At 57.4% G+C, this 25,940-nt stretch overlaps 10 protein-coding genes across 11 annotated transcripts; 3 read left to right on the forward strand and 7 right to left on the reverse strand.

Annotated features, from left to right (window-relative positions):
- Nucleotides 1–1,125: 1,125 nt before the first annotated feature.
- On the reverse strand, nt 1,126–2,880 carry H310_08171 (hypothetical protein; the record flags this gene model as incomplete). Its single annotated transcript, XM_008873830.1, has 1 exon — nt 1,126–2,880. The coding sequence occupies one exon, from the start codon at nt 2,878–2,880 to the stop codon at nt 1,126–1,128; it is 1,755 nt and encodes a 584-aa protein (XP_008872052.1).
- Nucleotides 2,881–3,176: 296 nt separating this feature from the next.
- Nucleotides 3,177–4,322, reverse strand: H310_08172 (hypothetical protein; the record flags this gene model as incomplete). The annotated part of the gene is made up of 4 exons (XM_008873831.1): nt 3,177–3,288; nt 3,369–3,487; nt 3,544–3,716; nt 3,770–4,322. The coding sequence occupies 4 exons, from the start codon at nt 4,320–4,322 to the stop codon at nt 3,177–3,179; spliced, it is 957 nt and encodes a 318-aa protein (XP_008872053.1).
- A 185-nt stretch (nt 4,323–4,507) lies between these two features.
- H310_08173 lies at nt 4,508–5,853 on the reverse strand. 2 transcript variants are annotated; one of them, XM_008873832.1, is made up of 4 exons: nt 5,447–5,853; nt 5,230–5,359; nt 5,086–5,183; nt 4,508–5,029 (listed from the first exon to the last, which is right to left on the reverse strand). In XM_008873832.1, exons 1-4 carry the CDS (start codon nt 5,834–5,836, stop codon nt 4,904–4,906), a joined length of 744 nt encoding a protein of 247 aa, XP_008872054.1. In that variant the 5' UTR covers nt 5,837–5,853; the 3' UTR covers nt 4,508–4,903. The 2 variants fall into 2 exon arrangements, with proteins under 2 accessions (XP_008872054.1, XP_008872055.1); XM_008873833.1 differs by having other exon boundaries at nt 4,508–5,183.
- H310_08174 (hypothetical protein) lies at nt 4,525–4,884 on the forward strand (the record flags this gene model as incomplete). Its single annotated transcript, XM_008873834.1, has 2 exons — nt 4,525–4,649; nt 4,689–4,884. The coding sequence occupies 2 exons, from the start codon at nt 4,525–4,527 to the stop codon at nt 4,882–4,884; spliced, it is 321 nt and encodes a 106-aa protein (XP_008872056.1).
- Nucleotides 5,854–5,967: 114 nt separating the features above from the next.
- Nucleotides 5,968–7,533, forward strand: H310_08175 (hypothetical protein). Its single transcript, XM_008873835.1, has 3 exons — nt 5,968–6,018; nt 6,065–6,252; nt 6,315–7,533. Exons 1-3 carry the CDS (start codon nt 6,000–6,002, stop codon nt 7,431–7,433), a joined length of 1,326 nt encoding a protein of 441 aa, XP_008872057.1. The 5' UTR covers nt 5,968–5,999; the 3' UTR covers nt 7,434–7,533.
- Nucleotides 7,534–7,552: 19 nt separating this feature from the next.
- Nucleotides 7,553–9,879, reverse strand: H310_08176 (hypothetical protein; the record flags this gene model as incomplete). Its single annotated transcript, XM_008873836.1, has 2 exons — nt 7,553–7,693; nt 7,753–9,879. 2 exons carry the CDS (start codon nt 9,877–9,879, stop codon nt 7,553–7,555), a joined length of 2,268 nt encoding a protein of 755 aa, XP_008872058.1.
- Nucleotides 9,880–10,244: 365 nt separating this feature from the next.
- H310_08177 (hypothetical protein) lies at nt 10,245–12,102 on the reverse strand. The gene has a single exon (XM_008873837.1). It carries the CDS (start codon nt 12,044–12,046, stop codon nt 10,493–10,495), a length of 1,554 nt encoding a protein of 517 aa, XP_008872059.1. The 5' UTR covers nt 12,047–12,102; the 3' UTR covers nt 10,245–10,492.
- Nucleotides 12,086–15,463, reverse strand: H310_08178 (hypothetical protein). Its single transcript, XM_008873838.1, has 7 exons — nt 14,797–15,463; nt 14,585–14,753; nt 14,394–14,455; nt 13,950–14,252; nt 13,509–13,785; nt 12,951–13,409; nt 12,086–12,807 (listed from the first exon to the last, which is right to left on the reverse strand). The coding sequence occupies exons 1-7, from the start codon at nt 15,439–15,441 to the stop codon at nt 12,398–12,400; spliced, it is 2,325 nt and encodes a 774-aa protein (XP_008872060.1). The 5' UTR covers nt 15,442–15,463; the 3' UTR covers nt 12,086–12,397.
- A 464-nt stretch (nt 15,464–15,927) lies between these two features.
- H310_08179 (hypothetical protein) lies at nt 15,928–22,936 on the forward strand. The gene is made up of 7 exons (XM_008873839.1): nt 15,928–16,751; nt 16,913–17,215; nt 17,272–17,787; nt 17,840–18,011; nt 18,077–18,316; nt 18,377–18,815; nt 18,934–22,936. Exons 1-7 carry the CDS (start codon nt 15,957–15,959, stop codon nt 22,865–22,867), a joined length of 6,399 nt encoding a protein of 2,132 aa, XP_008872061.1. The 5' UTR covers nt 15,928–15,956; the 3' UTR covers nt 22,868–22,936.
- H310_08180 (hypothetical protein) lies at nt 21,350–25,939 on the reverse strand. The gene is made up of 8 exons (XM_008873840.1): nt 25,104–25,939; nt 24,768–25,048; nt 24,596–24,721; nt 24,411–24,474; nt 24,198–24,310; nt 23,898–24,120; nt 23,466–23,816; nt 21,350–23,358 (listed from the first exon to the last, which is right to left on the reverse strand). The coding sequence occupies exons 1-8, from the start codon at nt 25,907–25,909 to the stop codon at nt 23,214–23,216; spliced, it is 2,109 nt and encodes a 702-aa protein (XP_008872062.1). The 5' UTR covers nt 25,910–25,939; the 3' UTR covers nt 21,350–23,213.
- Between the last annotated feature and the right edge of the window lies 1 nt (nt 25,940).

The raw sequence follows: 25,940 nt of genomic DNA on the forward strand, positions 1-25,940 counted from the left end.
CCTTCGTCATTGCTTGAATGCACAGACAACGGGCCGAAAGCCAATCCCATAGACGTTTGAGCCGCCGCCGCCGCCTGGATTGACAACCGAGTTGGAGTCCCCCGTGCCGTCGGTGCTATGTAGGTGACAGCCACCGTCAAGTCGCGCGCGATTCATGCAGGTTCGATCGAGATCCAGCGCAGAGCGAGCACGCAAAGGTGGCTGTAATGTGTGATGGACCGTGCTGGATCAACCGGGGACTCGGCGACGTCGTGCCGACGAGCTCCCCGCATCCACGACCCTTGCCCCGCGCAGAGGGTGCTCGGTCGCCACGGAGACCGATGCTGACTTGGCAGGCCCACGCCTGCGGTGGCACATGCAATTACTGTACATCCTTACGAATCTCGGCGCGGAGTGTGTCGTCAGCGGTTGGTACTGTAGCTCGCGTGCCGTCGACCCCGTGACAACGCGGTTTCGGCACGCGCCACCCCCGCCTTTCTCGACCTGCGCGTGCTTTGGTGCCGTGGCTATGTGGTCGGCCACAGCGATCCAATGGACCCCATCCCGTTATCGACCCCTCCGCCACGTTGTGTGTGCACGGCGATCAACCATGCGACACGCACCCGCTGGGCTTGTTACGCCCTCCATGTGTGACATGCGCATTTGTGGATCGACCCGCGCGCCAGGGGCGCCATGCCGCGCCCTTTGGAATGACAGAGCTTTACTGCACGTCGAGAGCTGGTACGACGCCATGAACCATGAGACGAGGCACGCGCCACAAGCCCACTATCGAGTATCTATCGCTCGTATGCCGCCGCCACGCGGACGCGCACCGATCGCCTTGGGGAGGTTGCCGCGACGAGCGCCAACTGTGCCGCTCGTCCTGTCAAAAAACGAGCCCTCCCATGGACGCCATTCTCGGTGCTCGATCCCTATTGCAGCGCCTTGACGCACGTCACATCGCCCTCGTCGTCGCTGCCTCTGTCGATGCCGAACGCCACGGGGACCGATGCTCCCGTGACCCCAATGCACGCGCACCCGGTGGTGCGCGGACGAGTCCAAGCAAGGCTGGAAGTTCGTCTAAGTTTAGCTTGACATGGGCGAATGCGTTTCAGATGTGCCAGAGTGGAAGAACGGACCATCGCTTCACACCACGCTGCAGTGGATATGGAACTCCCCATGCTGCGTCTGCGTCCTGGCCATCGAAAGCACCGCAGCATTCGCGAGGTCACGACGAAACTGCACAAGATGATCGTTGCAGAGTCGACTGCCGCCGTGAACGACCAGACCAAGGCACAGGTTGTGGCCGACGCAATCGCGGCACGTGCTCCAGACAAGCACGTGTCGAACTCGCTCATCGACTCGATGACCGTCGACAACAACGGCAGCAAGGGTCCGTCCGACGCTACTCCCATGGCTCCCCAACAACCCGCAGCCCCGCCAGAGCCAGCGCAACCAGCCCAAGCGCACCACCCGTACAAGCCAAAGGAGATCGTGCGTGGGTTCGACCACCACCGCACCACGTCGTCGTCTCACAGGAAGCGCTCGACGTCGTCGTCCAACTCGACAACAAAGCCCATGAAGCCACACGAAGTCCTGGCATCCGCACACCACGCGGCGGCGCTCACGGCGCACGAAGCGATCGAGATCTTGGACTACACGACCGTGCATTACGTCGGGACAGTCGAGTCCAAGTCGCGGACGACCGGCGTCGCCAACCATGGGTTTGACGACGACAAAGGCGACTACATCGTCAACGTGCATGACCACATTGCGTATCGATACGACGTCGTCGGGCACTTGGGGCGCGGGTCGTTTGGCCAAGTGCTCAAGTGCCACGACTATGCGACGCGGCAAATGGTCGCGGTCAAGATCGTCCGGAACAAGCAGAAATTCCAGGAGCAGTCGATCGTGGAGGTCCAGTTGCTCCAGCATTTGAACCGTGCCGACGTGGACGGGACTAGCAACGTGATTGCAATGCTCGACACGTTTGTGTTTCGGAACCACCTGTGCCTCGTGTTTGAGTTGCTCAGCATCAACTTGTACGAGTACTTGAAGCTCGAGCAATTTCGCGGCCTCCCGATGCCGCTGCTCAAGAAAATCGCGGTCGATCTGCTCGACTGCCTCGTATTTCTCCACGCAAACAACGTTGTCCACTGCGACCTCAAGCCGGAAAACATCCTCCTGCGCAAACCCAAGTCGACGCAGATCGCAGTCATCGACTTTGGGTCGTCGTGCTTTCACCACGCCACGTTCTTTACGTACATTCAGTCGCGGTTCTACCGAGCGCCCGAAGTCGTCCTCGGTCTGCCGTACGGGATGCCCATTGACATGTGGAGCTTTGCGTGCATTTTGGGCGAGCTGTTCACGGGGTATCCCGTCTTTTCCGGCGAGAACGAAGGCGAGCAACTCGCGTGCATCATGGAAGTGTTTGACGTTCCTCCCAAGCACATGATTGACAAATGCAAGCGACGAAAACACTTTTTCGACGACAACGGCGACCCCACGACGACCGTCAACTCGCGCGGACGGAAGCGTCGCCCCAACTCGCGTGAGTTCCGCGCGCTCATCAAGTGCCACGACGCAAAGCTCGTGGACCTGCTCACCAAGTGCTTTCGATGGGACCCCGCGACGCGGTACACGCCCATGGAAGCGCTCGACCACGAATGGGTCAGTGGCGAATGTAAACCAGCCAAGTCGACGGCGTCCATGACGTCGGTGGCGACTCGACCGCCCGACAAACCGACCTCGTTGGCCCGCCCTCCGTCGATCCATGTTCGCAAAGCGCAGTCGGACAACCACGTTGTCATGACGGGCGGTGAGCTTACGTCGCTCCTGCCCAAGATTTAGGTGATTATTTATCCATGGAAGGTCCGCCGGACGTGCCACCCAAGCTTTCATCGCAACTTCCCCGACACGTCGTCGGACACGAGCTGCATGTAGCTCATCTTAAAATTGCATTATTCGTTGAGGCTTGGCTTGCATGGAGAGCAAGTGCCTCCGTCACACACGCGCATCGGCACACGGGCCCTGGTTCGGACGATCCCATCGTGACGGACGTGTCGTTGACCCTTCCCATGAACGCTGTGCCCGACAAGAACCTCGTGCCAATCCTTGCGCGACGCAGGTTGTCCGATTTGCGAAAACCACTGGAGATGGCACTCGAATGGACACAAGCCACGGCCTCGTTGCGCGTGCTATGGCTGCCAAAAGTGCACCGACTTGTCAAAGCTGCTCGAGACAACCCACGACGCCGTCTTGAGCCAGGCAAACCCGCGGACGTAGTCGGTGTGCATGTTGTACGTGTACCTACACAGTCATGGGCATTTTCGCACCGTCAGGAAAGTTCGTCGTGCAGATGCACTCCGTCGAGACAACGAGGCGACTACCTAGGCATCTGGGCGTTGGCCGAGTACAATCGTACGGTCATGTCGTCGCTGAATGACGCAAGCGACTTGTCCATGGCATTGTACACGACACCGTGCACACAACCGGCGTGTTGGTTGGCCTGTGCCACGTGCATGAGCAGTCATAGAGTGGGAACAAGACAGCGACGTGGTGTACCAAGATCGACGAGGGGGTGCTGGGAGATCGAAGGTCAAACATGTAGATGGAGCCGTCTTCGAGCCCTGCAGTGACGCCATGGTCATTTTGGGGCTGCCAAGCCACGGACAATGCTGCAAACGGTGTGTTGAAGGCCGTCGGGTGCCGCTTGTCGCGGACGTCCCATACGAGCACTGCATGGAAGACATGACGGTATGCCACTTGCAAGTCCGAGAAGATGACGTACCAGTTCGATCTTGGGATGCCGAGGCCAATGCGTGCGACGACTGCGGTCGCCACTTGACGTCCCACACCTTGTCGCTGTGTCCTTGAAGCGACTCTATGAGGGACAAGCCCTCCACGTCCCATAGCTTGACAGTCAAGTCCCAACTGGCACTGGCGAACGAAGATGGGTTGGCATGGATGCTCGTGATGAGATCGTCATGCCCGATTGAGTTGGGCGGCAAAACACGGCTCCATTTCATGGATGCACAGTCAAACGTGAGGAAGTACAAGTCGCCATCGTCGCCACCCGCAATAACAAGACTGGATTCTTCGTGCCACGTCAATGCTGCGGTAGTGGTGGGTAATCGAAGTGCATGGAGGTGGTCGATGCGGCCCGTGAAAGGTTCGAAGGCAAGCAAGCGGACGGAGCTGCTCCAGTCGTTGCCTTCCAACAGCGAGGTCGTAATGGTCACATACTCCTGTTTGTCATCTAGAAGTGGCAGAGTCACATGCAGTAGCGCATCAACTTGCTCTTCCAGGCTGCTCCACGTGTGGACGGCGTCCGGAGTCGCCATCTTGTCAACTTGATGGTGGAAGGCTCGCACCAAGTGTCCACCGGATGCTGAGTATTATACTTCAAAGGTTTACCGGATACACGAAGAGTTATAACAAACATAAGTTTCTCACAAACACAACATATAGTTTGTTATAACATTACCTCCAAAACTACATACCTTCAGGTGTTCGCTTCAGCCCAAAACGATCATTTGGTACATCATGGCCTCACACCCGCCGTTTCCAAGACGCACCCGCGTGCCGGTGCCGACCGCAGAGTTCTGCCTGCCTGCTCCGGTCAACAGCATTTGTGGGGAGAACGTATGGATCACTGCAGGCTTTGCGCTGTTCCTGGTGGTGTTCCTCTTGTTGCCAACCATCTTTAGGACGTTGAAGAGAGAAGAACACCAACCAGGCATCAATGTGTCGAGTCCTGTGGTGTCGACCAAGGCCAAAGCTGTGCAACCTCCTCAAGAGCTATCGTCGGCAGGCGACAGCGACGTCGAAGACCTCAACAAGGACAATACAAACAAGGCAACGCCCACGACGACAGGGAGTGCCGAAAGCAAAAAGACCAAGTAACGTGTGCCTTTCATGCTGTTTAAGTGGCAGCGGCAGTCATGGTCCCCGATTTCTCTGCCATTTTTTGTCGTTTCGCTTGGGGACCGTCTGCCTGCGAAGGTTCTGTCTTGGCGATGCCTTTGTTCTCGAGGACATCGGGCGCGTACTAACAAGTTGTTTTCACCATCTCGCCGTTGCCATGAGCACATATTCGATGCATACCTTCTTGATGAGACCAAACAAAATGCTGTCGACGCGCGCACTGTTCTGCTTGATCTTTTCCTCTTTTTCGAACTTGCGCTTGAGCTTGACGGCCAATTCTACATGTTATTCTATCAACAGTCTCGACGAGGGGGCGCTACGTACGCTCCGATGGAATCACCGACGCGGGAGAATCCTCCGTGCTGAAGTCCCACGCATACCCTTCGGTAGGACTGAAGCGCACACCCGCACTGAGCGCCTTGAACGCCTTGTTGACACGGAAGCTGCATTTTTTCTAGCAAGGCGAATTCGACGTAAGCTCAGAGGCCCATGACGCATTCATTAGAGTTCCGAGATGCAAGTGGAGCTCGAAATAACGTACCAAGCGCGACGTCAGCAGCGTGTACGTGTTTGGCGCTTGGTAGATCGTGGCGTCGAGCACGTAGTAGACAGCCATGACGTGGGCTGTGCGCGGTCCCGTTCGGTTCTTTTTGTGAATGACATACAGGATCTGGGGCACTTGCTTTGCATCGTTCGGCTGGAGTTCATATTCGATGCCGGTCATGCCCTGTAGATGCTCGAGCGGGCGGCGTTGCATCTTGAGGATCTCGTTGTTGCAGTTCTTGTCATACCACGGAGACCCGGCGAAGTAATACAATACAGACTGATGGTCCAGAGGGAACTGGCTCAACCAAATGTTGTCCCGATATGACGCATTGTAGTCGTCGGCGTGCGCGGGTTGCTGCGGCACCGCGGCGCTTCCTGCCTCCATGTCTCGCTGGGGTGACTCGACAAAACATGCGGCCACGAACTTAATATAGTACATCCCTTTGAAGTACGAAATATTCCATAGCGAAATTGACCTCGCATTTAAAGGATTCGCACTTTATACGTGAATTCGGTAGAACGTCTTCACCACACAGCGAGATCTTGCGATGAGTTCGCGGCATGAGGGTACGTCTCATTGTGGCAACGTAAAGGAAACTCATGGAACGCATAGACGATAGGGAGCGAGTAAGTCGACGTGGCGTCCAGGATGAGGCGGTGTTCACTCCGCGCGGTGGTGGAGGCACCAGGAGCATTCATGATCGTTTGGGCGACCGCGCTGCCGCCGCATCGCCGCCCCGGAAGCGGACCACATCGATTGACGATGACAACGGCCCGAAGCGACGACGCTTGTCTGCCACGGTACGGGATTCTTTTTAAATCGTTTGTGGAAGCAACGTTGATAATGTCGCTGCGACTGGTAGAACGTCAAGCCTACGGAGGACGACCCGAAATTGCTGCAACGTAGCCGACGCATGTTTGGTGCGTTGATGGGGCACCTCGGCCGCGCGAAGAAGCAATTGGCACAAGATAGTGACTTGTTAAAGAAGCAAGACCGGCTGCTCAGCGCCGCAGAGGAAAAAGAGAAGCAGCACCGACGGGTCGTCCAGCAGCAGCAAGCACGGCGGAAGCTCGACTCGCAGATTGCGGCGCATAAGCGCGACGCTGTGGACAAAATCGCGAAACTCGAGCGAAAGCACGCATTGAGCATCAGCAGCGAGCGGCACCAGGCACGATTCCTCCAGACAGTGTCGCCGATCCCAATTTTCTACTTGCCTGCGCGGCACACCAAGGAGACACAGGCGCTTGTTGATGCATCCATGGAAGCGATCGAAGAGAAGATCCTGGCACAACGTCGTGAAATTGATGCCAAGAAGCGAAGCATTGAGGCTGAATCCCAGCGCAAGATCGAAGCCCTGGAAGCGGAACTGGCGCGCCTGGTCGACACCAAACCAGGCGACGGACCTCGAGACGACGTCCCGACCGACGTGACCACAAGTCCCCGTGACATTGCGAGTCCCTCTGAGAACGACGACGTCGTGCAAGCCGACGAACCATCGAATCGAGACGACGAGAGCGAGGCCAACGAAGCCAAGAAGGATGCGACGGTCCGGGATGACAACTCCCCCGCTGCAGTCGAAGGGGCATCTGCACAAGCGACGCCGCTATCTCCTCAAGGAGCATCGTCATCCGTTGAAAAACCACCGTCACCAGTCAAAAAATCACCGTCTCCGGTGAAAATGCCGTCGCCAGCGAAGACGCCACCGTCGCCTGTGAAAGCGCCTTCCGCTGAGCAACAAGAAAGTTGTGATGATGCCATTGAATCCAAGCAGGAAGTGTCCGAAGGCATGGACGACGACGCCAAGACTGAGAGTGTCGAAGGAGATCATGCCGAGACAAAAGATGCCAGTGCAGCACCTGCTCTCATTCCAAGCAAACTGAAAGTAGTCGAACTGCGACAGCACCTCAAAGCGCGAGGCCTGGACACGAAGGGACTCAAGGACGACCTCGTCAAGCGGCTCGAGCAAGCGCTGGCAAACTAATCCCATGATGAAAATAACAACGCATGGGCTCTTTTCACACACGAATTGGATTTTAGTCGCCACCGCACCACGTGTGCGAAAAATACAAACATGTCGTGGGCTTGGACGGGTAGCACATGTCAAAATATGGCCAGTAGCATCCTGTGCAAGTCGCGGGGCACTGCAGCGGACGAGTGGTGGTGGGCGGCGGCGGCTTGATCGTTGTTGGAAGAGGATGCCTGCTCGTTGTGGTTGGATGCCTCGTCGTCGTCTTGGGGCGGCTGGTGGTCGTAGTGGGGCGTCCAGTTGTAGTCGAAGGGGTCGTGGTTGTTGTAGGAACCGTGATCGTCGTTGGGGTCGTAGTGGGTGGTGCAGCAGTCGAAATCGTTGGCTCGGGGGTGGGTGCAACCGTCGTTGTGGTAGGTGCAATTGTGATGGTCGTCGGCTCAAGGGTTGTTGGGGCAATGGAGGTGGAGGAAGGCTCGGGGGTGGGTGCAGGCGTGGTGGGTGCAGGCGTGGTGGGTGCAAAGGTGGTGATTGTAGGCTCGGGAGTAGGTGCAACCGTGCTGGTCAAAGGATCGGGAGTAGGGGTGATGGTGGTAGGTGCAATGGTGGTCGTGGTTGGCTCGGGTGTAGGAGCCACGGTGGTGGCGGTGGTTGGTTCCGGCGTAGGTGCAGCCGTGGTTGGTGCAAGGGTGGTGGGCTCGATGGTAGGTGCTGCAGTGGTTGGTAATGTGGTAGTAGGTGGAGCGGCGGTGGAGGTTGGCTCTAGTGTAGGTGCAGCCGTGGTTGGTGCAACGATGGTGGTGGTTGGCTCGACAGTAGGTGCAATGGTGATGGTAGTCGGCTCGGGGTTGGGTGCACCCGTCGTGGTGGATGGTGCAACCGTATAGGCAGTTGGCTCGGGGGTCGGCGCCGCGGTGTTGGTGGTGGGTTCAGGAGTTGTCGGCGCAATAGTTGAGATCGTTGGTTCTGGAGTCGGTGGAGCGGTTGGAATGGAGGTAGGTGCAGCTGTTGTGGTAGGAACAATTCCACTCACGCCCGCGACGGCGTAACTCGCGTTGACGAGTCCGTAGCCGTAATTGTTGTTGGGGAACTTGAGGTCGTCGAGGCCACCGCAGTTGGTCGTGGCAACCACGTCAATCTTGGCTGTTTCAACGTACAACTTGACGGCGGCGCGAACGTCGGCTGGAGTCAACGTAGGGTTGGCGGCAAGCATGAGCGCCACGACACCCGCCACGTGCGGCGCAGCTTGACTCGTTCCCGATCGCGACTCGTACATGCCGTCTCCAGCGCTGGAGGCCGAGAACACGCCATAGCCTGGCGCCGACACATCGGGTTTGACGACACTCTTGTCGTTCTTGGCTGGCCCTCGACTGCTTCGGCCGTTCAGGTACCAGTTCTCCGTCATCATGCCGACGGCCACGACGGTCTTGTAGTCGGCAGGGGACCCGACGGTGCCGCAAGCTGGCCCGGCGTTGCCGTTGGACACTACAGACACGATCCCGGCGGCTTCCCACGCGTCGAACGCCTGCTGGTACACTGGCTTGGACACGGCGCTGCCCCACGAGTTGTTGATCACATGAGGTTTCTTCGAGCAATTCGCTTTTGCCCCGTTCGTATCCGTGGGGCACAGCATAAACTGCATGCACGCTAGAATGTCGGCTTCGTTGCACGTGGTGGTGCACCCTCGGCATGAGATGAACGACGCGCCTGGCGCGACGCCAACGTTTTGATCGCCAACTAGCAGCCCAACGACGTGGCTCCCATGGCCAGTTGCATCGGACGGCGTGGGGGAATTGCTGACGGGGTCGAACCAGTTGTAATCGGCTCGAAACTTGGACGCGTATAAGGAGTGTGTCGGCCGGACACCCGTGTCGATCGTGCCGATTACGATGCCTTGGCCCGTGTTTCCAGTCGCCCATACGGCAGGTGCGTTGATCATGTGGACAGCCCATAAAGGAGGCAGGACGTCCACTGGCGGGGCCATCGCAGCCGCGACCGCATCCAAGTCCTCGACGTCCTCCGACCGAATGCTGACGACCGCGTCCAGCGACACCAAATGCTCGGCAACGCACAGCGTCAGCGCTGGAATATGCATACGACCTGCGATCCACAAGTGAATGGGCGTAGGTGCATCCAAACCTGGACACGCTGCCTTGCTCCGTCGTCGACGTGCCGACATTGGCTGGAACAGCTCTTGCACCGCCGCAGCCGACGACGCGGTGGCATCCACCATGGCCTGTCGGACCCGATCCACGCTGGGGGCACCTGCTCCCGCTGTATTTTCAACACGTGATTCCGTGGCGAACGATCGTGCCGACCGCGGCGCAGGGCGGAGCTCGACCATAGCGCGGACCGCCACGTTCGCGGTCAAGCGATGCCACAGATCAGCGTCCACCTTGTCCGTGGGGACGGCGGCGCTGGCAACCGCAGCGGCCAGCACGCCAAACAACACACGAGCCATGACTGCCGTGTTGAGATATGCGGTTCATCGAGAAGCGAGTTTGTAGATCGGACGCAAATGCGTAACACAAATTGTGACCCAGATGGCAACTCAATGCACCATGCGTTGGACCAACGCTGTAATTAGTGTGACCACCTGGATGGGTACATTTCAATGAATATACTATATAAAGTTTACCCTTATTAGTGTTAGGCTTATCGTCGTGCCCGTCCGAAAGGACAGAGGTGTTTCATGAAGCGATTCCGTGGGTTGGCATCGGCTACATTCGTCATGGGGCATGCTCGTGGGAGGCAGCGGCGGTCCCTCGATGATTTCGTTTTGCGCGTGCAAGGCCGTCCAAGGTTGAGCTCTAATCAGTCCATGGGAGGCAGTAGTGGAAAACTGTACGTCGCCCATCTCGCTCAACTCGCGCCGCGTGCACGACTTGAATCACTGTCGATCTCGTGTAAGTGTGTACATGCTCGACCGCATTCCAAGGAATAAGAGATAATAGACTGTATGACCAAGCTTGGATGGAGTCGCTGACAAAGGTTGCGAGACTCCTATTACACCTCCCCCCATCGTGCGTGCAAGGAGTCGAGGCCTTTCATGCCGTCCACTTCATTTGCATCGTTTACATGTCGCCACAGCCATGGCGACGGCGCGGCAGCTCAAGGAGTCGTCCTGCCTTTGCCACATCCACGAGTCCATGGCCAGCCAAGTTGTTCGAGCCGCCTTCACTGTGGGACCCTCCACATGAAGACGATGCCCCTGTGACTGAGGATGCTCCTTCCGTCAACGCAGTGTACACTTGATCATACGTCAGGTGCGGATTTCCACTCAACAGCAGCGCAATCGAACCCGTCACGTGGGGCGCGGCCATGCTGGTGCCGGTCATTTCCACGTACAGGTCGTCGGCTTGATGCGACGCCGACGATATCGCGACCCCCGGTGCGACCACGTCGGGTTTCGTCCTTCCAAACTGAACCGTCGGACCCGTTGAGCTAAACACAGACAGCATTCGGGAGGCATCGACGCTTCCCACGGCGATCACGTTGTCGTAGTCTGCTGGGCTCGTGACGGACGAGCAGCCTTGAGCTCCGGCATTGCCCCCCGAGAAAACAGGGATGATTCCAGCCTCCCGCCACGCTTGGACTGCCGCCATGTAGCTGGGCAAGTTGGCGATGCTGCTTCCCCAGCTATTGTTGACGACACGTGGCGCCTTGGAGCAGTCGACATCGTTTCCTTTCGGGTCGGTGGGGCACAGCATGAACTGCATGCACAGCAACAAGTGTGATTCTCTGCACCCTCCGCCAGTGCACGCGCGACACGCGATCCACTGAGCAGCCGGCGCCACTCGCATGACGATTCCCGACACGTGGCTGCCGTGGCCGTCGGTGTCGAGAGGAGTCGGCGTCTGCGCCACCGCATCAAACCACCCGTGATCGTGCCGGAAGGTGCTTCGCAGCACGTCGTGGGTGCTGCGGACGCCAGTGTCGATGACCCCCACGACGACACCTTGACCGGTCATGTTGGCGCTCCACAGCCGCGACGCTTCCACGGCATCGACATTCCACGACGATGATCGCGGCGACTGTGTGGTGGCGGACATGTCGAGCTGGAACGTCGCTCCATACCGGACGGACTCCACTTCAGGGCGCAGCGCCAGTTGCTCCGCCATGCACAACGTCATTCGACGAACATAGAGTTGGTTCGTGAGGTAGATTTCCCTTACGACGAGTTCGTCGAGGCCAGGGCAAATTTCCGGGGAAGACAAGATGTGTGTAGCGCTGCCGTCATTTAACCGGCGGCGAGGGTGAGCCGTGTCGCCGCGTAAAACGGACAACACTGTCGCTTGAGACGTGGCCGCTGCACGCAGCAAGTGCCGTCTGACGCGTGAGTTGGCCGACGGAAGATGGAGATCTTGAAAGTCGATCGAGTTTGCGTGCGTCAAGGCCGTGGCCGTCCCGCCAACAAAGCTCACAAGGACGTTCACTGTCGCGTTTGGACCCGCGTGTAAATCCGCCCACACGTCCGACGCAATCACAGACGATGGCGCGTTCGCGGCGCATGGAATCCATGCAGAGGATGCCACGAGCATCCCAACGGACCATCGTTTGTGCAACATGGCGACGGGGAAGATGGAACGGTGTGGATGGATGACCTCCTCCACGGCACAACCTCCCATTTCCAATCATTGCCGAGGACGACGGGAGAGCGTCCATGTGCTGGCGCGGCCACCGGATGACAGTTTCATGGGCGTTACATGTCTCGGCCACGGGCAAACGTTGCGCCGCAGACCATGATGGATCGCGTCACGAGTTTGCGCACAGGAGATGGCGCGGCCGAGAGGAACAGAGCGGACAACGTTCGGATCGAAGGCGACCACGGATCGCATGCAGTTGAAAAGTTACACTGCCAGGGACGTGTTTCATCGTAAAAAACGTCGAGAGACCACTTCGTCGATGCAAAACCTTCATTAACGATGCAATGCCATGGCGACGCGTTCGGAAACGCTGCGCTTCCGTGTGCGGCCATGCTAAAACCCAAACTTGTAGAGGCAGTCGACAAACCGCTTGTACGTGATAGCCGTCGACGGCTGCCCCTCGTTGTCTTCGTTGGACGTGTGTTGACGCGCCATTTCCGAAATCAGGAGCAACTTCTTGACGCCCATGGGTTTTTGCCCGAGCAACTCGACGACGCGATGGCGGTCGGACGGGTCGATGTTCACCGCAGCGCCCAGGAGCACCGCATCAAAGTCGGACGGTTGACGCAGGAGGGGCACTTGCAACGTCACGTCAAACACAGACGGAAGCTCGAGCATCTTCATCTCGTCGAACGACGATGTGATCCCAACCACAAGAAGTTTGCGGCCCAAGACTGGCACAGGATTCTTGATCAACACGAGCAGCGCCTGTAGCACCGAGTTGGAGAAACGAGGCCCCAGGCCTACCACCGCATTCAGATCAGTGTCTGTGTGGGCCAGCAGCAGTAGCAGCAGATCCTTCCATCGCCACCAACAGGAACGGCAGTCAACCCCCCACGACACCTTGAAGACGTCCACACGGACACGAACGAGAGCGTCGACGTACCAACGTATTCGAGGAGGCGCTCGATGTCGTCCAAGATGATCATGCTGAGTGGAGACCGGTAGGCTTCTTCAAAGACGGTATAAATGTGACTGCACTTGGCGCCTTCTTGCCGTCCGATCAAGTCGGCGGCCTTGATCATGCGCACCAACGGATACTCGGACGCGACGGCGCACGCGGCCGCCAGCGCCGTTTTGCCGCTTCCGGGCTCGCCATGGAGCAAAACACTCATGAGGGGCGTGTTCTCGTTCGACTTGACTTGTTGGATCACAGCGTTCAGCGTCGACTGGACTGTGTCAAACTCGGAACCGAACGAATGCAATCCGGCGCGGTAGTACAACGAGAGCGTGTCTTGAGGCGCTCCAAACTTTGGCTTGATCTCCGTCAACGCCATGTCAAAGTCCGCCATCGTCAACTTTGGAATGTAGTTGGCTGCGGCATGGAACGTCTTGCCATCCGTTCCTGCGCAAACAGATCAGGACCGTGCAGTGATTCACCCACCTCTCGCCATCTCGAGCAAGCTGCACAGGACGCTGGGGGTGACCAGGGGCGAGGGGGTACCTCTAGACAAGGCATGCGCTGTGGCCGCTCGCACAAGCCCTTCGATTTCGGCCCCACTAAAGTTCTTGGTTCGTTGGGCTAAGTTGACATATTCCTTCGTGACAGGGGCGAGGCAGTGGTTGAGGTCCGTGATGACCGACTCGTCCAAGAACCCATTGTCTTTGGCTCGCTGGGTGTGGATCTTGAGAATCTGGGCGCGGCCGTGTTCATCGGGCAAGTTGATTTCCATTTGCACTTCCAAACGACCGGGGCGCATCAACGCTTCGTCGAGCATGTCCTGTCGCGCACATGAGTCCATCAAGCTCCGCCAACAAAACAGGACAAATCACGTTGCAACGAGCGTCCTCGTGAAGAGCCATTATCACTCCACGTTCGTCAACCATCAAGACCCTGACGTGGCGACGAATTTGGCGATTTTCCATCGAGAGAAGCAGATTGTACCTTTCGGTTCGTCATCCCAATCACGAGCACGTTGTTCAGGCCGTCGACTCCATCAATTTGCGTAAGGAGCTGGTTCACGACCGAATCGCCCACGCCGGTGCCGTCGCGCGAGCTGCCGCGGGCTTTGCAGATGGCGTCGATTTCGTCGAAAATAATGATGTGGAGCTCGGACGACTCGCCGAGTTCGTTTTGTTCCCGGCGCGCGTCGTCAAACAACTCGCGAATCTTGCGCTCCGACTCGCCGACAAACTTGTCTAGAATTTCCGGGCCGTTCACGACCTTGGGCTCTTTTGCATTCAGCACCTACACATGTTGCGCCGCAACGCCATGAGAACTTGAACTGGGAGGGTCCTCAATGAGAAAGAATAGCGTTGGAGCACCACGAACGCGGTGCATTCACACAACAGATATGCTCGTCGTCGGGTGGAGTGCGAACTGAATTACCTTGCCGATCTGTCGCGCAATCAAAGTCTTCCCACACCCTGGAGGCCCAAACAAGAGCATACCTACGCCGAAACGCAACAAGTGGTGAGAGAGACCCGTGGAACGACTGACGACACAAAAAAGACAATGCGGCGGACGCGTCGCGATTTGCAGAAAGGATCAAGTGCCATGAATGGAAGCGAGAAGCCGACCTCGAACGTGCTTGATGCCCATTCGTTCAATGATAGCGGGCGGAAACACGCGCGACGCAAACGCTCGGCGAAAAATGTCGTTGAATTCTTTGTCGAGCCCACCAATGCCGAGTTTGGAGAAGTCAAAGTCAGGTTTGAAGATGCGATTGCCGCCGCCCGCCGTCGCGCCCTACGGAGGACCAGTGACGTGGAATGTATCGAGTAACGTTTACCTGATTCACGAGCTTCACGGGAGCGTCCTTGGACTTGGTGAACACGAGCGAACTGCCTTTGACGAACAGACCCACTGTGGGCACCAGGGGGTTCGGATTCGACGGAGGAACAACACCCTCTGGTGGCGCCAACAACTCGACCTTTGTCACGGCCAACTTGACTGGAGCGCCGTCCACGTCAACGACGAGAAGCTGGCCCGCGGCAAACACCTGATTCACGTATAACTTTTCAAAGTTTCCCTTGATGCTTTCACAGTCGAAGTTGAGTTGGGCCGACCCCGACCGCATGACTTGTTGGACTTCCAAGTGGACGGTCGCGATTGCAAATCCACGCGCTACATCAGGTACCCATGGGGTGACAGAGCACATCTGACCCTTCGCAAGGTTCAAACACATGCGCTGCATGCCTCCCATCCCAATGTTCTTTGGCCCCATCTCCCGCAGCGGTTTGGCAGCAAATACAAACTTTTGGTTCACCCACACATTCAGCCCAAACTCTTGGATCTGTTCTTTCGTCGTTACGCCGCGCGGACACAGGTTCACGAGCGCCACAAAGTCTTCACTCGTCGTGTACACGCAGTTCGTGTACGCGTACGAGTTGCTTGGGATGCTGTCCACGGAGAAGTCGATTCCCCCTCGCGACATCGTGTCTCTCGAAGTGGGCACAAATTGCGATTGAAATGGCAGAACGATCCAAAGCCGCAAAATATCCGGAAGTGTTTCATTTTTCATTTTTGTCCAATGGGAAGGTTCAAAATGGAATATTTTAAGCCAATCCAATTCTACAAAGTTGATCAGCACATGGTGCAGCGACTGAAAATGCAGTAATTGAGATCGTGTGGTTAGAAAGATGTGAATTCACGGCTTGCCCCTCTATATGTTTGTGTACAAATGGTAATACTTGAGGAGTTGCCCCTTCTCGTTGATGGAGCTCCAGAGCCAAGGTTTGTTGAGGACAAATGTGGCAGCAATTGATTGGCTATAATCACGAAAAATGACTGAGAAGTAAATCCGCATACGTAAAAGTGTATTAATACAATATTAAAAATTGTAATAATTTAAAAAGGATAAAGAAAGCCTACTATGAGGTCATTTATGCACCCACATTTGAGTTTAAGTCTGGCAATTCCATTGCCATCGCCGCTGCAGCCGCTGCGACTATGCTCGATCCAAGGGAGCTCTTCGAGTGCACGCTTCCAGCACATGATGCTTCAGATGTCATTCGCGTTCTAGCTTCCGTAGAGGAATACGATGGTGAATCTTCTTCGTTCATGGTCTCGATTGCCAAGTCGTGTGTCCTCGTGCAAGGCGATGGAGAAGTCATCTCACTTCCATGCGACCCGTCCAGCGCGTCATTAAGCCTCGACGGCATGGTTGTGGTGGGGTGGACGTCCGGGAAAACACTTCATGCGTATTACGGGGGTGAAGCTATTTTGTCCCGGACAGTGGACCTTCCGTCTTCCGCGTGGAAGTCATTCCTTGTCAAGAGCCGTGTTGCCAGTGCCTCCTTGTTTGAATTCGTTCTGCTTGTCGTTTGTGTTGATGGATCGGTGTGCCGCGTCCGTGTCCAAAGTGCGCACGACACGATCCAGCACTTGGCACAAGTGTCGCAATCGCATCCGACTCTCACAGCGTGCGACTTCCACGCCGACGGACGACTCCTTGTCCTCGCAGGCGGCATTCGCAGCAACGCAAAGGACATGGAGCATGGATCGAGTCTCAGTATCTGGAACATTCACGACGAATCGTCCGAGCTGTTGCACTACTCGACCGTCCTCGCTCACGACAACACCATCACTGACAACGGAGCAAAGACCGACTCGACTTCGTCGTGGTGGTCGTTGCTGTCGTCTGCCGAGCAACTCTATCCAGGCTGCATCCAAGACGTAGTCCTTTCCCCAGACACCCGCCTCGTCGCCCTCCGCGACAGTTCAGGTCACGTCTCCATTCGGACGGTACGTTCTCACGTCGGCTACGATTTTCTTCACGTCTTGCACTTGCCATGCGATCTTGTGCTGCCATGCCCATGTCTTCCATGTCGCGCTTCCTTCTTGTCTGTTGTGGTTGCTGCCATCGCCCATTCGTGGCTCATGTCGCTTTGTCTCGACGGTTCCAGGTCGACACGTGCGCGACGATTGTGCCTTGGACGCTGGTTGGTGAGGCGCCGGTGCGCAGTATCTGCTGGTTCGATCCACATCAACTGGTGACTGTCGTTGCGTCCCACGCGGCCCCCGTCGTGTGCACCATCCACGACGACTCCCTCGCCGCAACTCGTGCCCCCGTCGTCGATTCCTCTGCACCAGCTACCACAAGTCACGCGTTGGTGGCGAGGTCCTGCACTCGATTTTACCATCTCGTATGCCGCGACGAACCCAAGGCGCTATGGACAGTGGTGGAGTATGAAAACGTCCCTGTCCATGTACGATACCCTGTCGGTATCTCTGTCGAAGTGACCCCGCGCGTTTTTTGCGATAGGTTGTGTTTTTACGCCACGTGGCCAGTGGTCGCTTTTCCGACGCGTTGGCGCTGGCGGCACAGCATTCGCTGGACGCGGATATCGTGCACAAAGCGGCATGGCAACAGTTTGTGCAGCGCTCGCCGACGCTGCCGCCAACGCAGCTCGAGCACGATCTCGACGTTGTGTTGACAGCCCATGCGACCAACCTTTGCGACAAATCATGGACACTCGACACGATCAAGCAGTGCGTTCTAGACACTCCTGCAGCTTGCCATAGCGTGTGGTCGTTTGGGCTGTCGCTGGACGCGGCCGACGTGGGTCTGCAGCAATTGCTGGATCGGTTGGAAACGTTTTTGCAACTTGTGGCGGCTGACAACAGCAACGAGTTGCACGACGCTGCGTTTGACTTGACGCGCGCCATGGCCGACTTGGCCGACTGCTTTGACGTGGCATCGTTCCAGCACTATCTGGACGTGTCCTGGCTCGACATTGCCATCGAGTTGGCGACGGCCGGTCGCATCGCGGCGCTGACGGTACGAGAACGTTCAACCGCCGAGTCCTGGTTGCTATGTCCATGCGTGACAGGTGCTGATGGCACGGCATGGCTACCACGTGCTTCCTCATCGGTTGGCGATTCTCAGCGCGCTGCCGGCTTCCATCCCACCGCGGGCATTTCAGCACTTGCTGCCAGCGATTCCATCGACTGGGTCCAACGCCGCCGATGTCCCTATTCCTTCCTACTCCCTTGGAAGCGATGGTACAAACTATGTCCCGTCGATGTCCAGGTGGCATGTGTACGGCCTGAAGTGGACGACATTGTAGGGGTCAGTATTGTGCCAGCGCCACTTCGCGTCGCACCGGACGTGACACTGGCGGTCGTTGCCTCGTATAACGACGCGCTTTCGTCCGTCGGTGGCATCGAATCTCGTCGCAAAGCCGTTGGCGATTGGTTTGCAGCTCGGTGCTTTGAAATGGACAGCTTGTTCGGGTTGCTCGAAGACGCATGTGCGCTTCTGGCGCTGGCATGGCGGTGTATCGGCGGCAACTCGAACAACAAACGTGGTGAGTCGCCTGGTTCCTTGGTGATTTGTCGAGTTTAGTCACGCTGTGCGTTTGACGTAGCTCTCTCTATCGAGTCTATGCACGAAGGGCTGGCCAAGCTGCAGCGCGAGTTTGACGAGTTGCACCTGTTCGTGTACGAGTTTGAGCTAACGCCGACGTGGACGATTCAAGAGTGGCAGCACCAAGAGGCCACCGGGGCGTCCCCCCAGGCAAAGATCGAGATGGTTCGCCAGAACGACGCAACGTCGGACAAGCTCCGAACCCTCCTGCACCGCGGCTACATCACGGAAGGGGACTTGTGTGCTTACATTATCTCCATGGACAAGACCCTCTTGACCAACTTGATGTGGGCATCGACCATCGTTGCAGCTAGCAGCCCGATTGCGTCGAACGCGCCCAGCTCGCGATACTTTCGAGACATGCCCACCCTCGTGACAGTTGTGCTTGCATGCTGCTTTGGATTTGTTCTCGATGGTCCCGATGGCGACGCAAAGCACGAGTACGTCGACTGACTACAACCTGGCAGAATGGTTTGAAGGATGACGTGTGGCTGAAAAATCTCGCTGAAAATGGATAGCTGTCAAGGCTTGACTCACTCGCTCGGCCGTGTTTTGTAGCGAATCCCAAGACTTCATCGAGTGCGCATGGTCCATGTTTCAAACCCTGCCGAAACAACTCCCGAACCCTTCGCTACAAGACCAAGCGGATACGTTGGAGCATTTGATGACTGGCATGGAGATCTTGGCATCTTACGGCGTGTACAGAAGCCCGAAAACGCTTCGGGCCGGTGCATCGTCGGGCTCGTTGGCAGCCGATCTTGTCGTACATTGCTGCCAAGTAGCAGCCACCTCGACAGGTCCTCTCAACGTGGAAAAGGTGCTGGACGACATGTTACAACTTCAGGAACACGCGTTTCCGATGGCTCTGTCGACCGATGCGACCCACGCCCTCGTCATGAAGACGCTGTTGTCCGCGGCCACAGACGCATCGCCCCAGCTTCGCCAGTTGTGCCCCGACCCGCTCCTTCTCGTCGATGCCGCCAAAGCTCATTTCAAAAACGCGGCATCGTCGACGTCCCCTGAAGTGTCCCTGGCGCTGACATATTTTGCGTGGGCCGCCTCCGACTCGACCAACGACGGCATCGACGACTACTCGGACTACACGGCCATTCTCGACGCCACTCAATGGCTGGAACAATGCCAAGGGCATCCAATCCCGCCTGCATCCATCTTGTTGCTTTCCCCGACCGACAGACTCGCGTTCGTCCAGGAATTGCTACTGCAACGGCCCCATGAATGCCTCCAACACGTTGCGCAACTGTCGAAAGTGGCAAAATGGTTGGACTTGACGGAACACGAGCTTCAATTGTGGATCTGGGCAGCGTACGCGCACCTGCAGACCGGCCACGTTGCGGAAGCCATTCAACTCACGATTTCGATGCTTGGAAAGTTGAACCACCGCCACGACAAGGACGCGTATGTGGCGCAAGCCACGTCGCTCGCGTTGGATTTGGCCGCTCTGTCTGGGGGGCATTACGAGGCGCGACGAGACCTCTGCCGCGCTGCGCTCGTGGTTGTATCGGACGCGTCGTCGTTTCTCGCGTTGCTCGAATCCGCCAAGCAACTGGATGCGGTTGTGCAAGCCATGACTGTCCTCCAGCTCACGGATGCCGACGTGGCACTTGAAAAGTCGGACGACAAAATACCCATCGCCGACTGGCTGTACGATCAACTCACTGTGCACCAAGAAGTAGTGCACATGCAGCCGCGACTCCTCCAGCAGTCTCTCAAGGCTACGATGCAGTTGCTTCTGGCGTTTTCAACCAGTCTGGACCACAGCAGCCACATCGTTGACGCGTTGTGCAAAGACGGCGCCGACCAGCGCGATCAAAACCTCATCGCTGCACGTCCATTCCCTCGCGTGGTGGGGCAACTCGCGGCTTCGCTCCTGCAGACTGGTGACGTTGATATGGCTGTCTCTCATCTCGAAACTCTACCTGTCTCGCAAGCGTACGAGATCTGGGTGGCCGCATGTGCCGGTCTCGAGGCGAACCCGACTGCCCAAACCGAATTGGCGCAAGTGGCGCATGACTTCTTTACGTTCGGCAACCACGTCGACCTGGCAGGTCACTTTGCGTCGCTGCAAGTGGCGTCCAAGCAAGCGGCCGACCTCGACGCCCTCGAAGCGTTGCATCCGTCCGTGGATCGCTCTCGCTTTGAAGTGGACGTCGTGTATCGGTACGCCGCGCTTGTGACGGTCCTGCATGAAGACGACTCCCACCGCTCGATGGTGTTTGCACTGTGTGATCAGTATCGCATGCACCGATGGGAGTTGTGTGTTGAGTTTCTCGAGTCGTTGGTCGTCGACGCCGATCGTGTGGCGACTCGCGATGTCGAGCTCAAAAAAGCGCAGCTGCCCGTGGACGAGAACGGGCAGACGTTGCTGGAGCTCACCTTGTCGCAGCCGGACGCGTTGAGCCAGCGGCTGCTGCACTCGACATGGAACCGTGTGAACCCGTACGACTCGATCGCGTGGGAGTATTTGTGGCGCCTTTGCTTGGCATGCCAGAAGCGACGTCCGCACCTGGACGAGTGCATCCCAGTCGACCGTCTCAAGTTGTTCATAGCGTGCGCAAAGAAACTCCGCGAGTCTGGCGTATCCATCGATCTCGCGCACTTTTGCGGGCCTGTGACGTCCCCTCCGGACGTCGCGCTCGCGGTGCAAGCCGCGATTCCCGTCGTGTCTGGCTCGTCCATCAAGATGTTGGCCATGCTCCTCTCCAAACTGCATGGTGTGCCTGCCAGTGCCCTGATCATGATCTATATCGACATGCTCTGGACGCACGAAACGTGCCCCGAGAAAGCGTACGACGCCGCGCGGCCGTTCTTGGCAGGATTGACGACGGACCACGTCGTGATGTTGGTCCAGCACTTTGTGGGATTGCCTGTGGTGGCGTCGCTTCCACTTGAGCCGTTGTATGGCTACACATTTCAGAGCCGTCGATCGTTTCCACTACGCCTGACGCCTCCCAAACGCCAAGAGATCGTGTGTGACTTGTACAACATGGTGCTAGGCCGACCAGGACCTGGTCGGTCGGAAGGGGTCCCAGTGCTCGAGACGCACGTGTTGTGGAGCACGTTGCTGGCGTTTGTCGACGCAGCAAATGTCCCGCTCTCACCGACACTTGTCATGAGCGCCATGGCGCCAGCAAAAGATGCGTCGACGCCACCGTTTGACCAGGTTATCGCAGACACGTGCTCGCGCGGGCTGTCTTTGCGCCAAGTTCGAACACTGCTGCAACTAACGTCGGCGCTGGACCACGATCGCGACCACCTGCCTTTGTTCCAGCGACACGTTGCCGACTTCTTGAGCGCGCACGTGCCGACTCTCCATGACGTCGATCACGCGTCGACGCCCAAGGGCAATAAAGTGTACGAGTACTTGGTCATGAAGTGGACGTCGACGGCGGAGCCCTGCGCGGTGTCGCTTCCGTCGCCGATGAAGCTCCGCGATCTCGAGCCTCTCGAGACTTTGTTTTGCTCGACCGTGCTTTCGTGGTTGGACGGTGTCGAGCTGTCCTCGACTACGGTCCTGTTGCTCAAGTGGCTGCACGACATTGTTCCGACCACCGTTTGCGATGCCTGGAACCTCCCGTCCGCGTCGATTGTCGCCATGCTGTACGACCTCCACGGCGCCATCAACTGGAAACAGCATCAGAGCCAAGTCACAACGGACTTCCCCGCTGTGTTTGCCCTCGCGCTGGAAGCCGTCGCCGACTCGCCTGACCTGAATGAAGGCTTAGCCCGGTTGTTGATCCAGTGGGAAAGCACGCACGTGTCGTCGCGTGCTCCAGCGTCGACGTCATGGCCAATGCAACTCCGCCGTGCCTTGATCGAGACGATCGAGTTAGATGAGGATGTGGTGCCAAGCGCAGCGCCAGAGACGACACTGGCAGGTGGCCGTGACTTGTGGGACAGTCTTTGGAAACGCCGGCACTGGTGTGAACCTGCATTGGATGCGTTGCTCCGCAACACACCGAGCGCGTACGCTAGCCTCACGGAAGCCGCCGCCTTCCGATTCTTGACGACATTTGGGTTCACGGCGGTGGCGTTGTTGAGCCCTTTTGAACGCGTGCACAAGGCTGCGCTGCGCCAACTCGACTGGGCCAACCTCACGGGTTCGCACGTTGAATTGGTCCTCGTGCGCTTTTCGCTGCAAGAACTTCAAATGTGGCCGCAAGTGCCATGGGAGCGCTTCGTCCTGCACTGCCATCGTGTCGATCGATTGGCGGCACAACGCAGTGCGTCGGACGCGCTAGTCCATCACGCGTTGACGAGTGCGTTGCACCTTGTGGTTGGCTTTGTGGTCGAAGAAGACTTTGCCATGGCCAGCCGCATCCTGTGCCAAGCTGGCCACATCCATCCCATGCTTTGGAACACCAATCTGTACGAACCGCTTCTCCGGCAATTTCTCGCTGGATGGAAACGTTTCAAGACGTTGGATGGACCTCGCCAAGCGCTCGTGGACAAGCTGGCTTACTTAATTGAATAGGAAGTCGTCTCGCCATCTCCAACTTTGTCGACACTGAGCAAGTGGCGCGCTCGACGGACTGATGTCGTGAGTCCGAATGCACGATTGCGATGGCGCTCTGTGCATGTCTGCATATGGGATGGGAGATGCAAACAGTGCCAGGTCCGCCACTCGACGCACGCTCGCATGGTCCATGAAAAGCGTCCTTCCGATGTTGAAACCCTCGGACGCGAACGCGATGCCTCTCCATCTTCGTCGAGGCGTGGCAACGCTGTGGTTTGGCGCTGCCTGCGTGGGCTTTCGTGGCCGATTGTTTTCGTGCATCTTTCGACGGATCGAACCATCGTCCATGTTACGCGGATCACGACTAGGCGTCCATTACGTTGTGCAGTTGCTCAATAAACACGTGGATGTCGTCCATGCGGAGCTCCATCACAGTCGTCTCGAACCCATCGTACGTTGACAACGCGCCGGTTTCCGCCGCGGCCAGCGCAAACGCCGTCCCCAACGTGCTACAAACGCACGTCAGCACCACAGCAATGCACACCCGGTGGCTGCCCAGTTGGTTCGACTCGAACGGTCGAGCCGACTGTGTACACCATGGACGCGACAAACTTACTTGCGGTGGATGTCGCCCGCGCGCTCTGGACAGGTCACACCCACGACGAGGTACACGTTGCGGGCTTTGACGTGCGCAACGAGGACAAACGGCGCGGCGTGTTTGCCGATCCACTTGCCTTGTTCGCGATGGACGTCGACGAGGAAGAGCGCGAGCTTGGACAGCGTCGAGGGATGACTGAACAGCAGCTCCTCTTCTTCTGACAGGCGAAGGCACACGTATCGAAAGTGCTTGACCCGAACCAAGAGCTTGCGATCGAGGATCGATATGCCGAGATGGACGATTGCTTGTTGCAGTTGCATCGCCATGTGCATGCCTCGTTCCATCAGCACGCACGACCGCGTCGACGAGCTAGACAGTGTGAGCACATGTATGGCAAACGTGAGCAGAAACGAACGCCCCTCGACGATACATGCGCTCTTCATGACGTACCATGGCAACGCATCCATTGCGAGATGAAAGCTGTGTTGCCAGTACGGCAGTGAGGGTGCCGACGGCGCGCCATCGCCGCTCGTTTCTGTCGGTTCGTCGTAGATGCCTTGCAAAGCATCAGGTACATGATCAGCCAAAGCTTTCTGGGCCACGTGGAGAGGTGCGTCCAGCAGGGCGGACAGGCCATGGAACACGTCCGCCGCGCACCACTGATACTTGAACTCTATCCGAACACGGACATCACCATCGAAGCCTCAGGCATGGAGAGAGCTGGGTCGGTGTCAGCATACAATGCCATACCGAATTGACGGCGGAACGATCCGTAAAACAACTCGTCGAGGCCGAATTCCGGCGCGATATCGCGGCACTTGTCTCGCAACGTTTGCTTGAGTTCGCGGGACATGAAAGTGAAGCTACCGCACGACGACGCATGAGATGGAGGATGGGCCACGGGAAGTGTGCGTAGGTGGGGGTGGTCGTCCCGACGCTGGCCCATGGCGTCCACATTCATACCGTTGTTGACATTCCTTGAGACTGAGTCCCATCCGGGCCAAAAACACCTCGAGCTCGTCTTTCCCTACCATAAGAACGAGTTGTACAGCGTCGTAAATGCTTTGTTTCCGTGCAAGAAGTGCAGCACTCGCAAGCGCGCCTCCACCACACCCAGACGCGATGCCCATCGATGTCGGCCAACTTACCTGCAGCTTGCCAGGTCTTGAGCTTGGCCGCGACGTAATTGGAGTAGTACATGGACTCGTATAGCGACCAGTGCCTGTACAACATGAATCGATACTCTTCTTCGAATGCAATCGCACCATTTTGCACTACAAAGGCACGATCGACACGAGATTGTCGACAGATCGGTCGTACCAGTGGGCAAAATGGTGCCGTCGACGTCTGTGACGATGTCGTTGCTGCCGCCGTTGGCTGGCAACGCAAGCACTTCGTCTTGGAACTTTTGCACGAGCATGTTGTAGTTGTCGGCGTCGATTTGTTGAGCCACGAATTGCTTGGTGAGACCGACGATCGCATACCACACCTTTTCTTGTGTTGCCATGTTGAGCTGACTCGCGAGTTCGTACACCAGCGTGGCGGCTGGTGCGCCATGGAACGATCCGCGGTAGTACTGCAGAATGTCCAGCCGCCGTTTGCTACACGCTCCATCACCCACCATGCATGACAAAGGGTCGATGGCATCACACGTACCGCTTGGATGGAAGGTGCTTGTCCGGGAAGGCAGCGGGGGGCACTTGTTCGACTTCCGGTTCGCCATCTTGTGCCTCATTATCCACAGAGCCTTCGTCCTCTGAGCGAGGCTCGTCCATATTCACGGCATGACCACCTTCATCGTCTCGATCAGGGTCGTTGGTACTGTCGCCGGGCTCGTCGACGTCATTTCCGTCGTCAGCACCTTCGCCGTCGTCGCCGCCATCGTCACTTGTGAGAGAACCATTCGATTCGGTGCGCTTTCTCTTGCCACGTGCGGTTGCCGTATCTGTGAGGTCTGCTTCTGCTTCACTGTCGTCGTCGTCGCTGTCAATCTCGCGGTCCGCGTCATCGTCGTCTTCTTCCTCTTGCTCGATGGCGGCAATGTCCGAGCCGTCATCGGGGAAATCGCCTTCTGCTTGGCCTTCGTCGTCAAACAGCACGACGGTGCCATGACGATCGTACACGTTGGCAAGGTGCAGTGGGCGGTGACTGTCGATCACGTACACCTTTTGGTCCGTGATTTTCAGGGTGCTGTAGACATCGATCATGGCACCACAGTTGATGAGGAAGATGGAGCGAATCTCGGTGGAAAACACCATGTTCGCCATTTGCTTGTACCCTGCCACAGGCACCATCGAATACGCCACCATTTCGGATTGCAAGAGCGACGTCAAGATGGAGACAGCAGCGATAGAGTCTACGTCCAGTGCCACAAGAAGAAGAACGCTAGCGCCATGTGTGTCAATCGCGTCGCTCACGACCTGCTTGAAAGCGACTCGGAAGTGTTCTCGCGGCCACAGCATCGTCGTCCTCGACGAGTTGCTTGGCACGAGG

This window comes from Aphanomyces invadans, assembly GCF_000520115.1.
Source record: "Aphanomyces invadans strain NJM9701 unplaced genomic scaffold supercont1.16, whole genome shotgun sequence".
Lineage (NCBI taxonomy): Eukaryota > Oomycota > Saprolegniomycetes > Saprolegniales > Verrucalvaceae > Aphanomyces > Aphanomyces invadans.

Excerpts from the sequence above, each read along its gene's own strand:
- H310_08173 (XM_008873832.1), bottom strand. The coding sequence starts at position 5,836 with ATGGAGGCAGGAAGCGCCGCGGTGCCGCAGCAACCCGCGCACGCCGAC. Across the intron at positions 5,184-5,229 it reads GTCGGTGATTCCATCGGAGC|AATTGGCCGTCAAGCTCAAG; the intron begins GTACGTAGCGCC and ends AATAACATGTAG. Across the intron at positions 5,030-5,085 it reads TGTTTGGTCTCATCAAGAAG|TACGCGCCCGATGTCCTCGA; the intron begins GTATGCATCGAA and ends ACAACTTGTTAG.
- H310_08175 (XM_008873835.1), top strand. Across the intron at positions 6,253-6,314 it reads GACGACGCTTGTCTGCCACG|AACGTCAAGCCTACGGAGGA; the intron begins GTACGGGATTCT and ends TGCGACTGGTAG.
- H310_08177 (XM_008873837.1), bottom strand. The coding sequence starts at position 12,046 with ATGGGAGGTTGTGCCGTGGAGGAGGTCATCCATCCACACCGTTCCATC.
- H310_08178 (XM_008873838.1), bottom strand. The coding sequence starts at position 15,441 with ATGTCGCGAGGGGGAATCGACTTCTCCGTGGACAGCATCCCAAGCAAC. Across the intron at positions 14,253-14,393 it reads TTGCGCGACAGATCGGCAAG|GTGCTGAATGCAAAAGAGCC; the intron begins GTAATTCAGTTC and ends CAACATGTGTAG. Across the intron at positions 13,410-13,508 it reads AGCGCATGCCTTGTCTAGAG|GAACGGATGGCAAGACGTTC; the intron begins GTACCCCCTCGC and ends CTGTTTGCGCAG.
- H310_08179 (XM_008873839.1), top strand. The coding sequence starts at position 15,957 with ATGCTCGATCCAAGGGAGCTCTTCGAGTGCACGCTTCCAGCACATGAT. Across the intron at positions 16,752-16,912 it reads GTCACGTCTCCATTCGGACG|GTCGACACGTGCGCGACGAT; the intron begins GTACGTTCTCAC and ends CGACGGTTCCAG. Across the intron at positions 17,216-17,271 it reads ATGAAAACGTCCCTGTCCAT|GTTGTGTTTTTACGCCACGT; the intron begins GTACGATACCCT and ends TTTTTGCGATAG.
- H310_08180 (XM_008873840.1), bottom strand. The coding sequence starts at position 25,909 with ATGCTGTGGCCGCGAGAACACTTCCGAGTCGCTTTCAAGCAGGTCGTG. Across the intron at positions 24,121-24,197 it reads ATCGTTCCGCCGTCAATTCG|AGTTCAAGTATCAGTGGTGC; the intron begins GTATGGCATTGT and ends GTGTTCGGATAG. Across the intron at positions 23,359-23,465 it reads GCGGGCGACATCCACCGCAA|CACGTTGGGGACGGCGTTTG; the intron begins GTAAGTTTGTCG and ends GTGCGTTTGTAG.